At 36.6% G+C, this 19,396-nt stretch overlaps 2 protein-coding genes across 6 annotated transcripts in view; both read right to left on the bottom strand.

The window, feature by feature from the left end:
- Window positions 1-6,197, bottom strand: part of LOC132556324 (NAD(P)H-hydrate epimerase-like) — a 113,995-nt gene extending 107,798 nt beyond the window's left edge. The window contains exons 1-2 of the mRNA XM_060220708.1: window positions 6,110-6,197; window positions 4,833-4,963 (exon numbers count right to left, since the gene is read on the bottom strand). Coding sequence (XP_060076691.1) covers window positions 4,833-4,939 — 107 coding nt within the window. The 5' untranslated portion in view covers window positions 4,940-4,963; window positions 6,110-6,197. The remainder of the gene's footprint in view (window positions 1-4,832; window positions 4,964-6,109) is intronic.
- Window positions 6,198-14,385: 8,188 nt separating this feature from the next.
- LOC132556337 (zinc finger protein 239-like) lies at window positions 14,386-19,055 on the bottom strand. 5 transcript variants are annotated; one of them, XM_060220723.1, is made up of 4 exons: window positions 19,039-19,055; window positions 17,000-17,310; window positions 16,394-16,700; window positions 14,386-15,426 (listed from the first exon to the last, which is right to left on the bottom strand). In XM_060220723.1, the coding sequence occupies exons 3-4, from the start codon at window positions 16,503-16,505 to the stop codon at window positions 14,402-14,404; spliced, it is 1,137 nt and encodes a 378-aa protein (XP_060076706.1). In that variant the 5' UTR covers window positions 16,506-16,700; window positions 17,000-17,310; window positions 19,039-19,055; the 3' UTR covers window positions 14,386-14,401. The 5 variants fall into 5 exon arrangements, with proteins under 5 accessions (XP_060076706.1, XP_060076708.1, XP_060076705.1 ...); XM_060220725.1 differs by lacking the exon at window positions 19,039-19,055 and adding an exon at window positions 19,014-19,023; XM_060220722.1 differs by lacking the exon at window positions 19,039-19,055 and adding an exon at window positions 18,833-19,002.
- Window positions 19,056-19,396: the final 341 nt, after the last annotated feature.

Here is a 19,396-nt window from a genome sequence, read left to right as displayed (position 1 = left end):
AGTATGGGGAGATCCTCAGTAAAGTAAGGGGAGATCCTAAGTAAAGTACGGAGGAGATCCTCAGTGAAGTACGAGGAGATCCTCAGTAAAGTACGGAGAGATCCTCAGTAAAGTACGGGGAGAACCTCAGTAAAGTACGGGGGAGATCCTCAGTAAAGTACGGAGAGATCCTCAGTAAAGTACGGAGGAGATCCTCAGTAAACTATGGGGAGAACCTCAGTAAAGTACGGGGAGATCTTCCGTAAAGTACGGGGAGATCCTCAGTAAAGTACGGGGAGATCCTCAGTAAAGTACGGGGAGATCCTCAGTAAAGTACGGGGAGAACCTCAGTAAAGTACGGGGGAGAACCTCAGTAAAGTACGGAGGAGATCCTCAGTAAAGTATGGGGGAGATCCTCAGTAAAGTACGGAGGAGATCCTCAGTAAAGTACGGGGAGATCCTCAGTAAAGTACGGGGGAGATCCTCAGTAAAGTACGGGGAGAACCTCAGTAAAGTACGGAGGAGATCCCCAGTAAACTATGGGGAGATCCTCAGTAAAGTACGGGGAGATCTTCTGTAAAGTACGGGGAGATCCTCAGTAAAGTACTGAGAGATCCTCAGTAAACTATGGGGAGAACCTCAGTAAAGTACGGGGAAATCTTCTGTAAAGTACGGGGAGAACCTCAGTAAAGTACGGGGGAGAACCTCAGTAAAGTACGGGGAGATCCTCAGTAAAGTACGGGGGAGATCCTCAGTAAAGTATGGGGAGATCCTCAGTAAAGTACGGGGAGATCCTCAGTAAAGTACGGGGAGATCCTCAGTAAAGTACGGGGAGATCCTCAGTAAAGTACGGAGAGATCCTCAGTAAAGTACGGGGAGATCCTCAGTAAAGTACGGGGAGATCCTCAGTAAAGTACGGGGGAGATCCTCAGTAAAGTACGGGGAGATCCTCAGTAAAGTACGGGGGAGATCCTCAGTAAAGTACGGGGGAGATCCTCAGTAAAGTACGGGGAGATCCTCAGTAAAGTACGGGGAGATCCTCAGTAAAGTACGGGGGAGATCCTCAGTAAAGTACGGGGGAGATCCTCAGTAAAGTACGGGGAGATCCTCAGTAAAGTACGGGGAGAGATCCTCAGTAAAGTACGGGGAGATCCTCAGTAAAGTACGGGGGAGATCCTCAGTAAAGTGCGGGGAGATCCTCAGTAAAGTACGGGGGAGATCCTCAGTAAAGTACGGGGAGATCCTCAGTAAAGTACGGGGAGATCCTCAGTAAAGTACGGGGAGATCCTCAGTAAAGTACGGGGGAGATCCTCAGTAAAGTACGGGGAGATCCTCAGTAAAGTACGGGGGAGATCCTCAGTAAAGTACGGGGAGATCCTCAGTAAAGTACGGGGAGATCCTCAGTAAAGTACGGGGGAGATCCTCAGTAAAGTACGGGGAGATCCTCAGTAAAGTACGGGGGAGATCCTCAGTAAAGTACGGGGAGATCCTCAGTAAAGTACGGGGAGATCCTCAGTAAAGTACGGGGGAGATCCTCAGTAAAGTACGGGGAGATCCTCAGTAAAGTACGGGGAGATCCTCAGTAAAGTACGGGGAGATCCTCAGTAAAGTACGGGGGAGATCCTCAGTTAAGAATGGTTAGTTTTACCTCGGAGGGAACTTTTCAGGATACTTTCAGTCAGTTTACTGCATTTTGCGTCCTATGTATCGTACTTTAGACGCTTAGCATCACCAATGAGCCATCAGAGGATGAACAGTTGTATGATTCAGTATAATTGACTATTTGGTTCTACTCTATCTTACGCTAAATCTGTATTGAAAGGTGCTAGTCATTCTCATAAGACTCGTCAGCGATGCTAACGACCTAAATGTTTAAACCAAAGATACGATCGAGGAAAACGAAATTCTATCAAAGATTCTGTAAAGCAGAAGCCAACTGGGGATAGTTCAAAGTGACATAAAGAAAAGTTGATTGTTAGAACACAAGCTACATAGTCTATACATTTCCTTAACATCATATGCCTGTTTCAGAAGGACATCAAGTCATGTATACATAACTATACTTACATATTACGTTTACAATTTACTTTTATTAGCCTCAGAACAAAATCTGCGCAGCTCGTTAAAAACCTGACCTTTATATTTAAACAATGTGATGTTATTAATGAGTAAACTGGCTGCTGACGTCACTCTGGTATGTTATATTGAGAATATAAACGATGAAAAAAAAAATGGTGGCAGGTTTTTGAGATTGTTTCCCAGACATGTTAATGCAAAAACGTTCCCTTTTCAGCAATGACGTGAAATGAAGCAACCTGTTCTGTTTTTACATACTACGGTTCTAATGAAATACAATCTATCAAAAATGTCTCGGATTTGTCTGTTTCCTAGATAGAGATATTTACTTGGTGAGGCTTTCTACCATCAGTCTGATTGACCAACTAGAGTGGAGAATTACTAACCAATCCCCAAACAATATGTCTTTTGTGGATTCATTAAGATAATAATAAACCTGTGTGAAGACGTGATTGATCATTCTGGTCATGTTTAGCTCAATATCCACCGATTACTCTTTAAAACAGACATTTTTTCTTCAAGAGAGCGTGATAACGCTGCACAGGAAATTAGGTCGCTGTCTGGGGCAGTATTAGAAAGTTGGGGAATTAGTAAGGCACCTCAATTCCTGTTCTATATACAACACATCCCATCAAAAAGGACAAACAAAATACTAATTACTTATATCCTATTTCATTTCATAATGTTGACCTTGGATATTCTAATCATTTCCCAGCCTATATATGCACACGAACATTTCCCGCAAACTATGTGCATTAGCCTTTTTTATGTGTTTGGACGTTATTTATAACGCAGGTGTTTATCTCGTGTAATATTCTAACAAGAAATCAATATAGAACATCAATATAGAACATCAATATAGAACAATATATTTAGCTTTTGTGAATTTAAGAAGCTACCTTGGAGATTATTACTAATGAAAACCTGCTCAAACTAGACAATTATGTTAAGCTACAAATCCCCTTACTAACAAGAGGCCAAATGAGCCTGCATTGATCATTTGTTATTTAATGCTCATCTTAAATACACAACCTTTCCACACCACTGTTTTAACTACATTCAAAAAAACTTCATCTTCTTAAAGTATCTATCAAATGTCTTGCTTCTGGACCTTTTGGCAGATCATCAGAGTTAGTCATTTAAAAAGGTTTTAATAAAACTGACCTATGACCTTGAATATGGTGTCAAACTTTAGTTGTCATGTTCATCATTGACATTGAAATGTCACATTGAAGTCAGATTGAAGTGTCACACTGAGGTCACACTGAAATCACACTGAAGTCACACTGAAGTACACACTGAAGTCACACTGAGGTCACACTGAAGTACACACTGAAGTCACACTTAAGTCACACTGAAGTACACACTGAAATGTAGTACATGTTTGAGGTTTATGTTATCACTATGAGATTAACACTACGGTATTTTGATCCAACAATATCTGTCAAATAGGTCTTTATGTCTGTAGGATAAAATAATGATATATTGAAGACAATGACAGCAATTTCAATTAATATAACAGTATATCTTGTAAAACCTGTCACCAGTATAGGATCAATTCCATATTAAATAGGAAGGACTAATGGAAAATATCCTGCCACTACTGGCATTCAACCAGTGACCATTCTTTTCTAGCCAGACACGCTACCATTCGACTATAGGGAAATTCACACTAGATGAGGCTAGTAAGGCAACTTACACTCTCAACTTTAACACTACTCCCTCTTTCACAAAGTCTTTGACCTTGAAGACAACAAAAACCCAGGTTTAAGGAAGCATCCTAATCTCCTAATGCCTCTATAGGGGTCAATAGTATCAAATCTGTACTAGAAAAGAGTAACAGGATATACCCTGCTACAAATGAGATTTGAATTAGCAACCCTTTCTCTCTAAAGACTAAAGAGAAATTCCAATCTGGTGAGGCTAGTAAGTCAACCAGTACCCTCAACATCAACACATATATATGATGGAAGGGAGATAATCCTTGTAGCTTTTAGATAATATGTTGGAGGGGAAGGCTAGTTAACAAAACCATTTTTGTATATAAAAAAAAAATTAAAAATCCATTTTCTTCTATTTGTTTACAAAATTTTAAAAAATTGATTGTAGATTTTCAGATTGATATGATATATGATATATTTCATGACCAAGAAAATCTTCAAAATACCTTAAATCTACTACATATCAGAACAAATTCAATTTAATGTGACAGAATAGGGGTAGTCCATATTCTTGTAGAGTGTTCTACCAAGAATTTAACTCAGGTGGTCAGTGTGATAATTTCACATCTCTACCAACTGAGCAATGAAACAAGACTGCTCCTTCAGCTGTGTGACAGAGACTTCTCCAACACTTTGTACAAGTCACACCTACCCACTCCTTTTATAAAAAAAAAATAGCTAGATAAAGTCTGTTATGAAACAGACCTTCAATCCAGTGTCTTTTCCACTAATTTATATGACAAGGAAACGCAGGTGTGTGAGTACATACCAGTATACAAAATTCATTATGCAACATTTAATTGTATATAATAAAAACTACGCTTCATTTTAAAAATTTTATTGTAATGCAGTCCCCTGTATTTACTCACGTGTTAAGATTTCATTGGCTAACAATGAAACTCTTAGTAGTGTCATGTATTGGTCATCTTAGAATGTATTGACACAAGTCACTCCAATGGAACTTCAGCAAACTGCAGGGGTATACTGCAAAGAAGACCAATTTCACCACACAAATATATAAAGCATGCAGTGATAATTGTCATGGATCCGACTTACCGTAAGTACTTGAGGTTTCCTGGATCCACAGACATGGTACGGAAGCTGAGGTGTTTTACCAAGGAGACAGTGTGTGAAAGCACTTTTCTCAGGTGATATGAATTCATTCATACAATCCTGGCTACTTCACTCTGAAAAACATTATCATCGTCTTACTTAACTTCCTGCTTATCCACTTTGAATAATACATGTACTTTAAACACACTGCATCTCCTTGTTTACATTAACACTATGATACCTCAACTTATAGGTGTTTGCTACTGTATATGTGCATGTCTATTCATGAGAGGAATTCTCAGTGGATATATACATAGTGATATATACATAGTGATATATACATAGTGATATATACATAGTGATATATACATAGTGATATATACATAGTGATATATACATAGTGATATATACATAGTGATATATACATAGTGATATATACATAGTGATATATACATAGTGATATATACATAGTGATATATACATAGTGATATATACATAGTGATATATACATAGTGATATATACATAGTGATATATACATAGTGATATATACATAGTGATATATACATAGTGATATAAACTTGTACAAGTTTGACAAGAAATTGTTTTGTCTGGCCATCTAAGGAAAAATTTTATCACAAAAGTGCACATAACATTTAAAAGGTAGTGTATGTTCAAGTAAAAGGCACAATACACAATTGTACTTATTTTATCTCGTCAAAGACAACTGACATGCTCACATTTATGTCCATATCTTCCAAATTAAAGTAAAGATAGTTCAAGAATGGATAAAAGTACAAAATTATAACTAACTCTCACACAACATCACTTCATGGGAATAATAATTTACATGTTTAATTGAGATCAATAATGTGTACAAAGTGTGTAAGTGGAGGAAGCTGTGGATCACAGATTAGGTTATATTATAACAAAGTTAATGTGACAACATGATAAAACACAATTAATGGTAAATTGTTGTTTTATTATCATTTTAACAAAATGTAAATAGCTTTATGTTTACATAAACAAAGCTTAATTAAATTATACAACTCTCTAGAAGATACGTCAAGATTAGTTTATATCGAATAAGCAGATAAGGAAATAGTCCGGTAATTTAAATTACGAATTTTAGGACGATGAAACGCTATTTAACAATGGGTCACTGGAGTTAGTATATGACTAAAGCTATCTGACATTGTTGCTGCTCAGCTGTTGTTTCCTTTCAAGTTGTTTAAACATTGAAGCAGTCGTAAATATATCATGACGTATGCCCACATCTTACCTGTAATGTTACTTTAACACTTGCACCAGCTGTCACGTGGTTATTCGATCAGTTTACACATATAACACTTATCTCTAACCTTGGTAGAAACACGTTGGTGGGTATCTTCCTGTGTTTACAATTTGTTACTCGGTGTCGGATGAGTGCTTGAAGTCATCAAACAATCGATACAAACGTTTGGTTGAACTCATTGCGGCAGTAAACACTAATAAGTTAAACGGATCGTGATGATATGTTACGGAATACTTGAATTAAGGGATTGGTGATATAATTAATAGGTTTACTTTACTGTTGTTCAAATAAAACTTAAGTAAACATTAAACAACTGTTAAATATCGAAACCATGCCAACAGAATGAGACTTATTTTTAGCCCAACATATTATTATCCGTCTTACACGATATGTCCATATATTCTTTAATAATTATTCTTTTAATTATTTCTTGAGAAAAGATCAAGCTGTATGGATCGTTCTCACGTTCCCTTATTTGTCCCTAAGTGTACATATTACTGTATCTACGTTCCATATATGGACTGATCTGAAAAAAACTAAGTGGCCGACGTCGACACGTGCACATGACCATCACAAAATTGAAACTTTTAACCGCTATTTCCTAAAAGCACATGATATTTCATACGTAAATTCCCCTGCAGTTCATATATTATTTTAGAACTGGCCGAAATGTGAAGTTGGTCGACAAACGGCCATTTTGTATTTTGCAAGTTAAAGTGTTATCGTCTGACAATTCTTGAAAAGTATAGCTGTGCATGATGGATCTTTCTCAACATTTAAAATGTACACGTACACTCTCTTTAGTCCCTAGTTGTGCATGTTACACTATTGAAATGATCAGGGGGGAAAAGACTAACACCTGGTCATTGACCGAACTATTTAGAGAAGTCAATATAGATCTATCGCATATTTTTTTCATAATTATCAAAGTTCGCATAGGTCAAATAACTTTTAATTTCCAACACCGCAACTATTACTTTGGAAATGAATCGATTTGTATTATACTAAGGAGATATAAACAAAATCTTATACATTTCGAAATATCTACATCGCGGTTTTTAATATACCCAGCAGCTGGTGGCTACTCGTTCACATACACGGTCCCTTTCGGCCTCTCCCTCGCATCCTCTGATTAGGAAATTTAATAATGATAAAATCTTTACTTTATAGTCTTTTGAAATAAAGCAGTGATTTACATCCCTACCTATTTTAAATCCGTGACTGAAGTAACACGACAGTGCATGCGCAATATTTGCGAGTAGCGCTTTTCCCTCTCATCTTTTGTGTATTTTTGCGTGAATTTGGAAGCACGAAGTCCTTCAGAACTTTAAATCAACGATACAACAGACTTTTCTTCATCATAGGTCACTTACAACATGTCGGATAGGACAAATGGTACAACGTTTCCGTAGGATGGACGATAAGCGCAAGCGATAACAGCATTTCTCCGTTTATATTTTTTCCGTTTCGAAATGATAACCACATTTTCTTCTGTATGAAATCATATAAAAGTGTTTTCTCGTTTGTTTTAATCCGGTTCGCATTTTAAGAACGTCACCTCAGTAAGATTTACACGGATTTGAAACTGGTCTCGTGAATAAAGCAAAAGACACTTATCATTCAGAAACATCTTTTCTTATTATCCTACTATGTTTTCATTGGTATCCAATATTTCTAGCGTTTGTTGACAATGTTTCACACTATAAATGTTGCCATGTTGGTACTCTGTTGGTGTTTATCGTTGTATACCTGGTGTTACACACATTCAATGTTCTGTTGGTGTTTATCGCTGTATATCTGTACCTGGTGTTACACACATTCAATTTTCTGTTGGTGTTTATCGCTGTATACCTGGTGTTACACACATTCAATATTCTGTTGGTGTTTATCGCTGTATATCTGTACCTGGTGTTACACACATTCAATATTCTGTTGGTGTTTATCGCTGTATATCTGTACCTGGTGTTACACACATTCAATTTTCTGTTGGTGTTTATCGCTGTATATCTGTACCTGGTGTTACACACATTCAATATTCTGTTGGTGTTTATCGCTGTATATCTGTACCTGGTGTTACACACATTCAATATTCTGTTGGTGTTTATCGCTGTATATCTGTACCTGGTGTTACACACATTCAATATTCTGTTGGTGTTTATCGCTGTATACCTGGTGTTACACACATTCAATATTCTGTTGGTGTTTATCGCTGTATATCTGTACCTGGTGTTACACACATTCAATATTCTGTTGGTGTTTATCGCTGTATACCTGGTGTTACACACATACATTCAACACACATTCAATATTCTGTTGGTTTTTATCGCTGTATACCTGGTGTTACACACATTCAATATTCTGTTGGTGTTTATCGTTGTATACCTGGTGTTACACACATTCAATATTCTGTTGGTGTTTATCGCTGTATACCTGGTGTTACACACATTCAATATTCTGTTGGTGTTTATCGCTGTATACCTGGTGTTACACACATTCAACATTCTGTTGGTGTTTATCGCTGTATACCTGGTGTTACACACATTCAATATTCTGTTGGTGTTTATCGCTGTATACCTGGTGTTACACACATTCAATATTCTGTTGGTGTTTATCGTTGTATATCTGTACCTGGTGTTACACACATTCAATATTCTGTTGGTGTTTATCGCTGTATACCTGGTGTTACACACATTCTGTTGGTGTTTATATTCTGTTGTTACACACATTCAACATTCTGTGTTTTATCGTTGTATATCACACATTCAACATTCTGTTGGTGTTTATCTGGTGTTACACACATTCAACATTCTGTTGGTGTTTATCGTTGTATACGGTGTTACACACATTCAACATTCTGTTGGTGTTTATCGTTGTATACCTGGTGTTACACACATTCAACATTCTGTTGGTGTTTATCGTTGTATATCTGTACCTGGTGTTACACACATTCAACATTCTGTTGGTGTTTATCGTTGTATATCCTGTACACACATTCAACCTGGTGTTACACACACATTCAATATTCTGTTGGTGTTTATCGTTGTATACCTGTGTTACACACATTCACCTGTTGGTGTTATCACACACACATTCAACATTCTGTTGGTGTTTGGTGTTTATCGTTGTATATCTGTACCTGGTGTTACACACATTCAACATTCTGTTGGTGTTTATCGTTGTATATCTGTACCTGGTGTTACACACATTCAACATTCTGTTGGTGTTTATCGTTGTATATCTGTACCTGGTGTTACACACATTCAACATTCTGTTGTTGGTGTTTATCGTTGTATACCTGGTGTTACACACATTCAACATTCTGTTGGTGTTTATCGTTGTATACCTGGTGTTACACACATTCAACATTCTGTTGGTGTTTATCGTTGTATATCTGGTGTTACACACATTCAACATTCTGTTGGTGTTTATCGTTGTATATCTGTACCTGGTGTTACACACATTCAACATTCTGTTGGTGTTTATCGTTGTATAACTGTACCTGGAGTTACACACATTCAACATTCTGTTGGTGTTTATCGTTGTATATCACACATGTTGGTGTTTACCTGGTGTTACACACATTCAACATTCTGTTGGTGTTTATCGTGTACACACATATCTGTTGGTGTTTATCGCTGGTGTTACACACATTCAACATTCTGTTGGTGTTTATCGTTGTATATCTGGTGTTACACACATTCTATATTCTGTTGGTGTTTATCGTTGTATTTATCGTTGTATATCTGTACCTGGTGTTACACACATTCAACATTCTGTTGGTGTTTATCGCTGTATACCTGGTGTTACACACATTCAACATTCTGTTGGTGTTTATCGTTGTATACCTGGTGTTACACACATTCAATATTCTGTTGGTGTTTATCGCTGTATACCTGGTGTTACACACATTCAACATTCTGTTGGTGTTTATCGCTGTATATCTGTACCTGGTGTTACACACATTCAACATTCTGTTGGTGTTTATCGCTGTATACCTGGTGTTACACACATTCAATATTCTGTTGGTGTTTATCGTTGTATACCTGGTGTTACACACATTCAATATTCTGTTGGTGTTTATCGCTGTATACCTGGTGTTACACACATTCAACATTCTGTTGGTGTTTATCGCTGTATACCTGGTGTTACACACATTCAACATTCTGTTGGTGTTTATCGCTGTTTATCTGTACCTGGTGTTACACACATTCAATATTCTGTTGGTGTTTATCGTTGTATATGGTGTTACACACATTCAACATTCTGGTGTTACACACATTCACACATTCAACATTCTGTTGGTATCTGTTCAACATTCTGTTGTTTATCGTTGTATATCTGGTGTTACACACCTGGTGTTACACACATTCAACATTCTGTTGGTGTTTATCGCTGTATATCTGTACCTGGTGTTACACACATTCAACATTCTGTTGGTGTTTATCGTTGTATATCCTGGTGTTACACACATACCTGGTGTTACACACACATTCAACATTCTGTTGGTGTTTATCGCTGTATACCTGGTGTTACACACATTCAACATTCTGTTGGTGTTTATCGCTGTATACCTGGTGTTACACACATTCAACACATTCTGTTGGTGTTTATCGCTGTATACCTGGTGTTACACACATTCAACATTCTGTTGGTGTTTATCGCTGTATACCTGGTGTTACACACATTCAATATTCTGTTGGTGTTTATCGTTGTATACCTGGTGTTACACACATTCAACATTCTGTTGGTGTTTATCGCTGTATATCTGTACCTGGTGTTACACACATTCAACATTCTGTTGGTGTTTATCGCTGTATACCTGGTGTTACACACATTCAACATTCTGGTGTTACACACACACATTCAACATTCTGTTGGTGTTTATCGCTGTAAACCTGGTGCTACACACATTCAACATTCTGTTGGTGTTTATCGTTGTATATTCAACATTCTGTTGGTGTTTATCGCTGTATAACATTCCTGGTGTTACACACATTCAACATTCTGTTGGTGTTTATCGCTGTATATCTGTACCTGGTGTTACACACATTCAACATTCTGTTGGTGTTTATCGTTGTATATCTGTACCTGGTGTTACACACATTCAACATTCTGTTGGTGTTTATCGTTGTATATCTGGTGTTACACACATTCAACATTCTGTTGGTGTTTATCGCTGTATACCTGGTGTTACACACATTCAACATTCTGTTGGTGTTTATCGCTGTATACCTGGTGTTACACACATTCAACATTCTGTTGGTGTTTATCGCTGTATACCTGGTGTTACACACATTCAACATTCTGTTGGTGTTTATCGCTGTATACCTGGTGTTACACACATTCAACATTCTGTTGGTGTTTATCGCTGTATAACCTGGTGTTACACACATTCAACATTCTGTTGGTGTTTATCGCTGTATACCTGGTGTTACACACATTCTATATTCTATTGGTGTTTATCGTTGTATACCTGGTGTTACACACATTCAACATTCTGTTGGTGTTTATCGTTGTATACCTGGTGTTACACACATTCAACATTCTGTTGGTGTTTATCGCTGTATATCTGTACCTGGTGTTACACACATTCAACATTCTGTTGGTGTTTATCGTTGTATATCTGTACCTGGTGTTACACACATTCAACATTCTGTTGGTGTTTATCGCTGTATACCTGGTGTTACACACATTCAACATTCTGTTGGTGTTTATCGTTGTATATCTGTACCTGGTGTTACACACATTCAACATTCTGTTGGTGTTTATCGCTGTATACCTGGTGTTACACACATTCAACATTCTGTTGTGTTACACACATTCAACATTCTGTTGGTGTTTATCGCTGTATATCTGTACCTGGTGTTACACACATTCAATATTCTGTTGGTGTTTATCGCTGTATATCTGTACCTGGTGTTACACACATTCAACATTCTGTTGGTGTTTATCGCTGTATACCTGGTGTTACACACATTCAACATTCTGTTGGTGTTTATCGCTGTATACCTGGTGTTACACACATTCAACATTCTGTTGGTGTTTATCGCTGTATACCTGGTGTTACACACATTCAACATTCTGTTGGTGTTTATCGCTGTATACCTGGTGTTACACACATTCAACATTCTGTTGGTGTTTATCGCTGTATACCTGGTGTTACACACATTCAACATTCTGTTGGTGTTTATCGCTGTATACCTGGTGTTACACACATTCAACATTCTGTTGGTGTTTATCGCTGTATATCTGTACCTGGTGTTACACACATTCAACATTCTGTTGGTGTTTATCGCTGTATATCTGTACCTGGTGTTACACACATTCAATTCTGTTTCTGTTGGTGTTTATCGCTGTATTCTGTTGGTGTTATACCTGGTGTTACACACATTCAACATTCTGTTGGTGTTTATCGCTGTATACCTGGTGTTACACACATTCAACATTCTGTTGGTGTTTATCGTTGTATATCTGTACCTGGTGTTACACACATTCAACATTCTGTTGGTGTTTATCGTTGTATATCTGTACCTGGTGTTACACACATTCAATATTCTGTTGGTGTTTATCGCTGTATACCTGGTGTTACACACATTCAATATTCTGTTGGTGTTTATCGCTGTATACCTGGTGTTACACACATTCAATATTCTGTTGGTGTTTATCGTTGTATACCTGGTGTTACACACTTTCCATTGACAGTCCTATCAACGTCAATCCCTGGTGATTTACAATAGTAAGACAACCATATACTGACGATATGGATAATGTGATGATATATTAAGTTACAAACCTACACATACTTAAATTGGATTTCTTTCTTTGTATATCTCTTTCCAACAAATGTTCTGTTTGGTCAAATTTTGTTTATAAAAAACATGACTCTTCATTTAATGACAATTATGAAGCAAGCACTATTACTGGTTGACGAGGATGACGGTTTCTACATAACAATTCAAGAGATCGGTATTTTTGATTGAAAAGATAAATGTCTAGACATAACTCACATTGTATATGTTCTGGCCATTAGAAATACACTACACTTTTATGTTGTAGAGATAAGCCGAAAACTGTACAGTACATATCATTGATTTAACTTGATCAATCGTTTCTAAAAGTCCATGAACAATCAATGACGTTTACAGTTCTGAGTCAAAGCAAAGCTATTTAATATATTGTTTTCCAGTGAAAATTCCAGGCTGTCAACCAAGGCTTCTTCAAAATATTGGAGGAATACAGGAATATTTTTTCAACAAATATAGGAGTTATTTGCTAGTTTTGAGGCAAAAAATAGGAGTTTTCCAAACAAAAATCGTTTCATTCAAAGGCATTTATACTAACAAATCTAACCTTCACTTACTGTTTCTATATCAATCAATGATTAAACACTACCTGAAAGTAACCATTCACTTCAACAGCATCATAATCCAGGCAGAGAGCTGCTGCATAGCTCACCATCATCATCATCTGAATGGGCACCTAAAAGGCCAATATCCTGTTGTACTGCCTTGTAAGGTGTCCATACAGGTGATAAAGAGATGCACTGAATCATTTTCTGGTGGCTGGTGATGCTGTTAAATACTTAAGAATTCTCTAACTTGTAGAAATATAGAATTGGTTTTTTTTTCAGAAAATAGGAAAATACAGAAAATATAGGAAGTCTTTCAAAAAATAGGTTTTTGAAGCAAAATTAAGAAAAATATAGGCATCAGTTGACATCCTGAAATTGGTGAACCTTGTATAGGAAGATACAATGTAAAATTGTACTCGAGATACGAGTGGATGCAAAGGGGCATAACTCCATAAAAAGTAAACAGACCAGCAAATAGAGTACAACTGCATCATTATCTCTAGCACTGCTCACATATGGAACGAGTATAGAAAATTCGTTAGAATTGATGTAGTGAGACATACTCCGGACATTTTATAAATTTCTTGACATTGTAAGGGTACCATTAATGGGTTACACCATGTAATTCACTTCACTGAAAATCATCAAATACTTTAGGTACCGATGATTATTTGATAAAATGGCATCAAAAGTTTTAGAGAAACGAAAAATCCAGTTACAGAGATGGACTGACTGACACCACAACCTGAAACAAATTGTTTTGTAACTCTCTTTTTATGGGTTTGAAGACCATGTTAACTGATTTTTCAGATTTCTGGTGTACATGTTGTTACACGATGTACTTGTCTACTTTTAACATTAATGCTATCATTATTTTCCTTCTCAATTTTGAACAAAAATACAGGACAAAACGCTTATTGAATAATCATTTATTTTTCAGGCAGTTCAACATCTTTCATCAAAGGCTGAGCACGGGAATCCAATCCTGGTGATAAGGCGAGGATTGGTTTGGGTTTAGAGTGTATTCTGATATGTTTACAAAGTGTTGCACTTTGCGTGAACACTTTACCACACACATCACACATGAATGGTTTTTCTCCTGTGTGTATTCGACGGTGTTCCAAAAGGTGACTTGATTTTCTGAATAATTTACCACAGTCGAAACATGGTTTGTCTCCCTTTTCATTATGAGTTTGAATGTGAGAGTTTATATGTTTCCTTAAAAAAGATTTACCACAAACTTCACATTGTATTAGCCATTTTTCTTTGTGTGCTAATGTGTGTTCCTGTAGTTTGGAATTCTGCTCAAACTGTTTCTCACATATATTACATTTGTGTGGTTTCTTCCTCTGATGCACTCCTAGGTGCTGCCTGAGTTCTGCTTTACACTTGAACCTTTTCTCACACCTGTCACACCCGTATGGTCTTTCACCAGTGTGACGTAGCTTGTGTTTATGAAGCGTAGCAATCTGCGTAAATGCCTCGCTGCACACATCACATGTGTGGGGTTTTTCTCCTGTATGTACGACACGATGCCTCAGTAAACCACTTCTGTCTTTGAAGCCCTTGTTACAAACGTGACATACAAATGGCTGATCCCCTGTATGTATTCGGTAGTGAACTTTCAGTCCATGAACTCGGCTGAATGATCTCTGACAAACATCACACATATACACCTTCTCGCCATGTTTCCTTCCTAAATGAAGTTTATATTTTTCATCAATATCAAACTCCTGGCCACATTTTGGACATCTGAGAGGATTTTGTTTCTGTGTCTCTGTTTCCCGCTGGATTAGCATTTTGTCATTCTTGTTTGATGTTCTTCCTCCAGATTTCCTTGTTTTACCCATTAACAACAAACTCTTAACTGACTGAATATTTGCAATTGATCTTTTCCCACAAAAACTTCTGTAAGGTTTACTCTTGTTTTCTTCAGCATCATCATTCTCTACATCTGTAAACAAAACAGAAATTTTATAAAGTGATACAGTCTGGGCTGATTTTACATTAACAAAAAATAAGGAAAAAGACTTCTTAGTATATATTACACTACATGTATCCCTACACCCTCCTTGTGGTCCAGTATTATATATGTTACAGGTGTATCCAGCAGTTTTACTCTGAATATCCATTTATTTTCCTACCCCCTCATAGATTGTGTAGACTTCTTGGGAACAAATTCAGGACTCTCTATTACAAGTAACACATATCTACAACACAGTATGTTAGATATCCCTCTGCTTATTGGCCTACATATCTGGTAATAAGGCCCTTCCATACTTACTACTGGTATAAAGTTGTAGCTCAACAGAAATAGTAAAATGAAGGCTACATGCAGTTTACTGCCAAACCACTACACCTGGGCTTATCACTGAACTGGTACCACAGACATGGCACAATGTTACAACCTACATTCCGCTTAATTATGTATTGTTGAGAATTGGTGCAATGTCCTTGTGACTGGTTCTGTAAACATGAGATTTCTTTTAGTAAGCCTAGGGGTCAACACTTGTCTGTTTATCAGGCTTATTACAGGACAATGAAATAATATCTGGGAGTACTTAGTAAAAAATGGGCTTATGACAAGGTACAGACTTATTACTGCACAAATTCATGTCTGCTTTAAGGTCCTTACCATCCCCAGTCAACATTTCTACTGAAGTGAGGAATTGTGTTGTTGATTGGTTTGGTATGATATCATGTCTGAACAGTTTGTCCGATCTATCCTGCAGGGTTTCCCGCTGTAAAACATTCCCTTGCTTGTCAGTTTTAACTGAAATCTCCATTACCATGAAAAGCAAGAAATGAATTCTCCCTCATTCCATGACCATGAAAATTATGAACTGAATTCTCCCTGTTTCCATTATTAACTTTTAAATGTTCCACCATCTTTCTCTGCTGTAAATAGCCAGGTACCTTACCAATATCTCGTATATCTTGTTTAACATCAAAGTTTCTTTGTAATGTCTTTTCTGTGGTTGATATTTCATCGTAACAACCATCATCTTTCCTCCTTGAAGTAATTTCATCCATGATATGAGAGGCTAGGACTTGTAAGTCTGGAGGTTCCTGTTGTAGGGTCACACAGTATACGTTTTCATGTAGGATAGTTTCATGAATAAACTGCTCACATTTATGAATGAGTTGACCTACTGCGTATTGTTTGGCTATTGGTAGAAGTGATATAGCGACATCAATGGTCAACTCAATCAGGTCTGTATAAGGAACCTGGAACATATACAAAGGTCATATATTCTCTGTAGACATTGGAGGAAGACTTCCACATGGTTACAGATATTCATGATTTTTCAAAAATCAAACTATAAAATTAGTTTAAGCAAAAAAATGACTCCCCTTATTGGTGAAGATAAAATTTGTCATTAGTAACAAAATTTTGCTAGTTATTTAAGAGATAAATAACTCCACGTTGATATTTTACTAATAATCTTCTACTTTGGAGTGGAAAAAAATTGTAATGTTTAATTGTATTAATTTGACCTTTGAACTTAAGGATGCACTTGATTTACCTGAGAAATAAGGTGAACATATTCTTGGTGATATTAAACAAAGTTATCTCCCATGATAGGGACTCAATGGAAGACAACATGGCATGAAACACAGAACTTCTGGAAACAAGGATGAGTCTGTGAGCTGATATTCTTTCCTCAGTCTCTCTGATGACAAAGGTCACATCACTGTGTATTCCAGATGTAAAGAGATAATCTAAACACTGAATCAGAGTTTTGTCTACCTCGCTCTCAAATTGGGTGAATGGTCTGTCATACTGCTTGTCAACCTGGCCTACAGCTGGCACAACTAGATCAGTGGCCATCTTTGTCTGTGAAAGAAACAGGAAATCTGTTATTAGTTATCTTTATATGAACACAATCACCTGCTCACTGGAAAAAAAAAAAACCTCTATACACATGTTCATGACAGAAGATCAATTCAACTATGTCTCATAATGCTAGCATAATGTTTGAGCCTGAGAATGTTTTAGATTTGAAAAAATAAACAAAAAACATCAAGAAAATACCAATATGTAAACACAATCATAATCCAAACTCAAAATATGAGCAAAAGACAAATTTACAGTGAGATTCCTGAAAACATACAAGAATTATAAGACCAGGTGTTCCTGAAGAGTAAGTATCTTCTGCTTCATGGACGAGCCCCGCCATATAAACCTTGGTCAATCCAAGTTATGTCACATTCTCACATAAGAGCAAGATATACAACAATGGGACAGGCAAACTGATGAGCATGAAACACGTCCGGCTATTTATCACGCAAAGAAATATAATATTTCTCCATGAGATCACCAAAGCAAAAATAAATCTTTCCCATAATTTTCATCAACCTGCATCTTTTGAAACCCTTTGTTATGATTTTTTTTGACGACTTCTTGCACAGATACTCTATCTTGTTTTTAAACAATGAAAAATATTTTTGAAGTTAATACTGATAAAGGACTGAGATTAATGAGAAAGTAAGTGAACTTCCATAAAATCGAGAAATATACTCAAGGTCATGTCAGTTACTTTTATAAATTAAGAAGCGTTCCATTTCGGGTAGCCCTATCCTTTCTAGGATAACCCTTCCTGTTCCTGTTTCCAAAGAATGAAATGAAAGCTGGAGGAATCAATTTGTGAAATATCAAAAACAAATACTGAATAAAAACATTTGTTAAATTTTACAATTTTCTTCAAAAAGTGTACAGATTTGGGTAGCATCACATTATTCCTCCATGAAACTCATTTATATCAGACGTTTGACAATATGCCTGGTCGGACAATAGTCAAACGTCCGTTATAATTTTAGCCTTCCGGAGAGTCAGGGGAGAGATGATTGAACTTTATAAAATCACCAATGGAATATATGACCAGGAATGCTGCAACTCGGTCCAACTATGGGCTGTGGCCAGTCAACAACACAGTCTGCGAGTCAACTCGAAAACAATTTTTCCAACATGAGCTTCAGCTAGACTACGCAAAAACCTTTTTTTTTCACAAGATCAGTATCGATCTTGAACAAATTACCGGACCATATTTCTTTCTGCAAAAACTGTCAGTAGGTTTAAAAATTAGTAAGACCGTTACTGGATGAACCATGAACTTTTCTTCAACTACAGAGCTGAAATAACTTCACTATTGAATTATCTGTATAAGAAACTTTGTTTTATGACATACATACATAATGTATTTATTTATTATATAATCTTGAAATTTTACATTCATTATTGAGTCTGGTATAGAGAACTCTTCACGTCCTGAACCGGAAATAAACCTCACTTATCTATATTTTATCTTATAAATTAACCCCAAGGAGGAATCACCAAAAACAGGATGACATGTACATACGTACGCATACAGGGTATCATCGGACTGTTTCTGTTAAAATCGTGTGTCGATCCATTAGCAGATGGTTGCATGTCACTCGTTGGATTTTAAGTCCCTACCTCAAACCTTGATACTATTTTAGCACGAGGATAGTGACATTGCCGTTTAGGTACGTTATGCTTAAATTTACAAGTATACTAACAAGGATAACACTGTTCAGTATTTACCGGAAGTAGCATCCATTGCTATGCGTAAAACTAAATAACGCGTAAGAGACAAATGACAACCGGGAGCGTAGTGTCAAAAAATCTGCTATGTACATGTAGCACTAACTAACGAAAGTTCAAATCTGAAGGGAAACGTTCACAAGCTTGAAAGAAGGTTCACGTCGTTTACAGATGAGAACCAGAACCAGAAAACAATGTGCAAATCCAATTTCAGGATTTAGACTGTGCATTTTTCTTTTATTGAGTTTTTATAGAGTCGATACAAATTATTAAGAAAAAAAACATGAAAATATCAACATAATCATAATCCAAATTGAAATTCAATAAAACAGGGCAAAATATGAGCAAAAGGAATATT

The sequence above is a fragment of the Ylistrum balloti genome, unplaced genomic scaffold, assembly GCF_031769215.1.
Source record: "Ylistrum balloti isolate Yb309-2 unplaced genomic scaffold, AGI_CSIRO_Ybal_v1 Utg370560, whole genome shotgun sequence".
Lineage (NCBI taxonomy): Eukaryota > Metazoa > Mollusca > Bivalvia > Pectinida > Pectinidae > Ylistrum > Ylistrum balloti.
The sequence above is the reverse complement of the archived record's forward strand: the minus strand, read 5'-3'. Positions and strand labels throughout refer to the sequence as shown.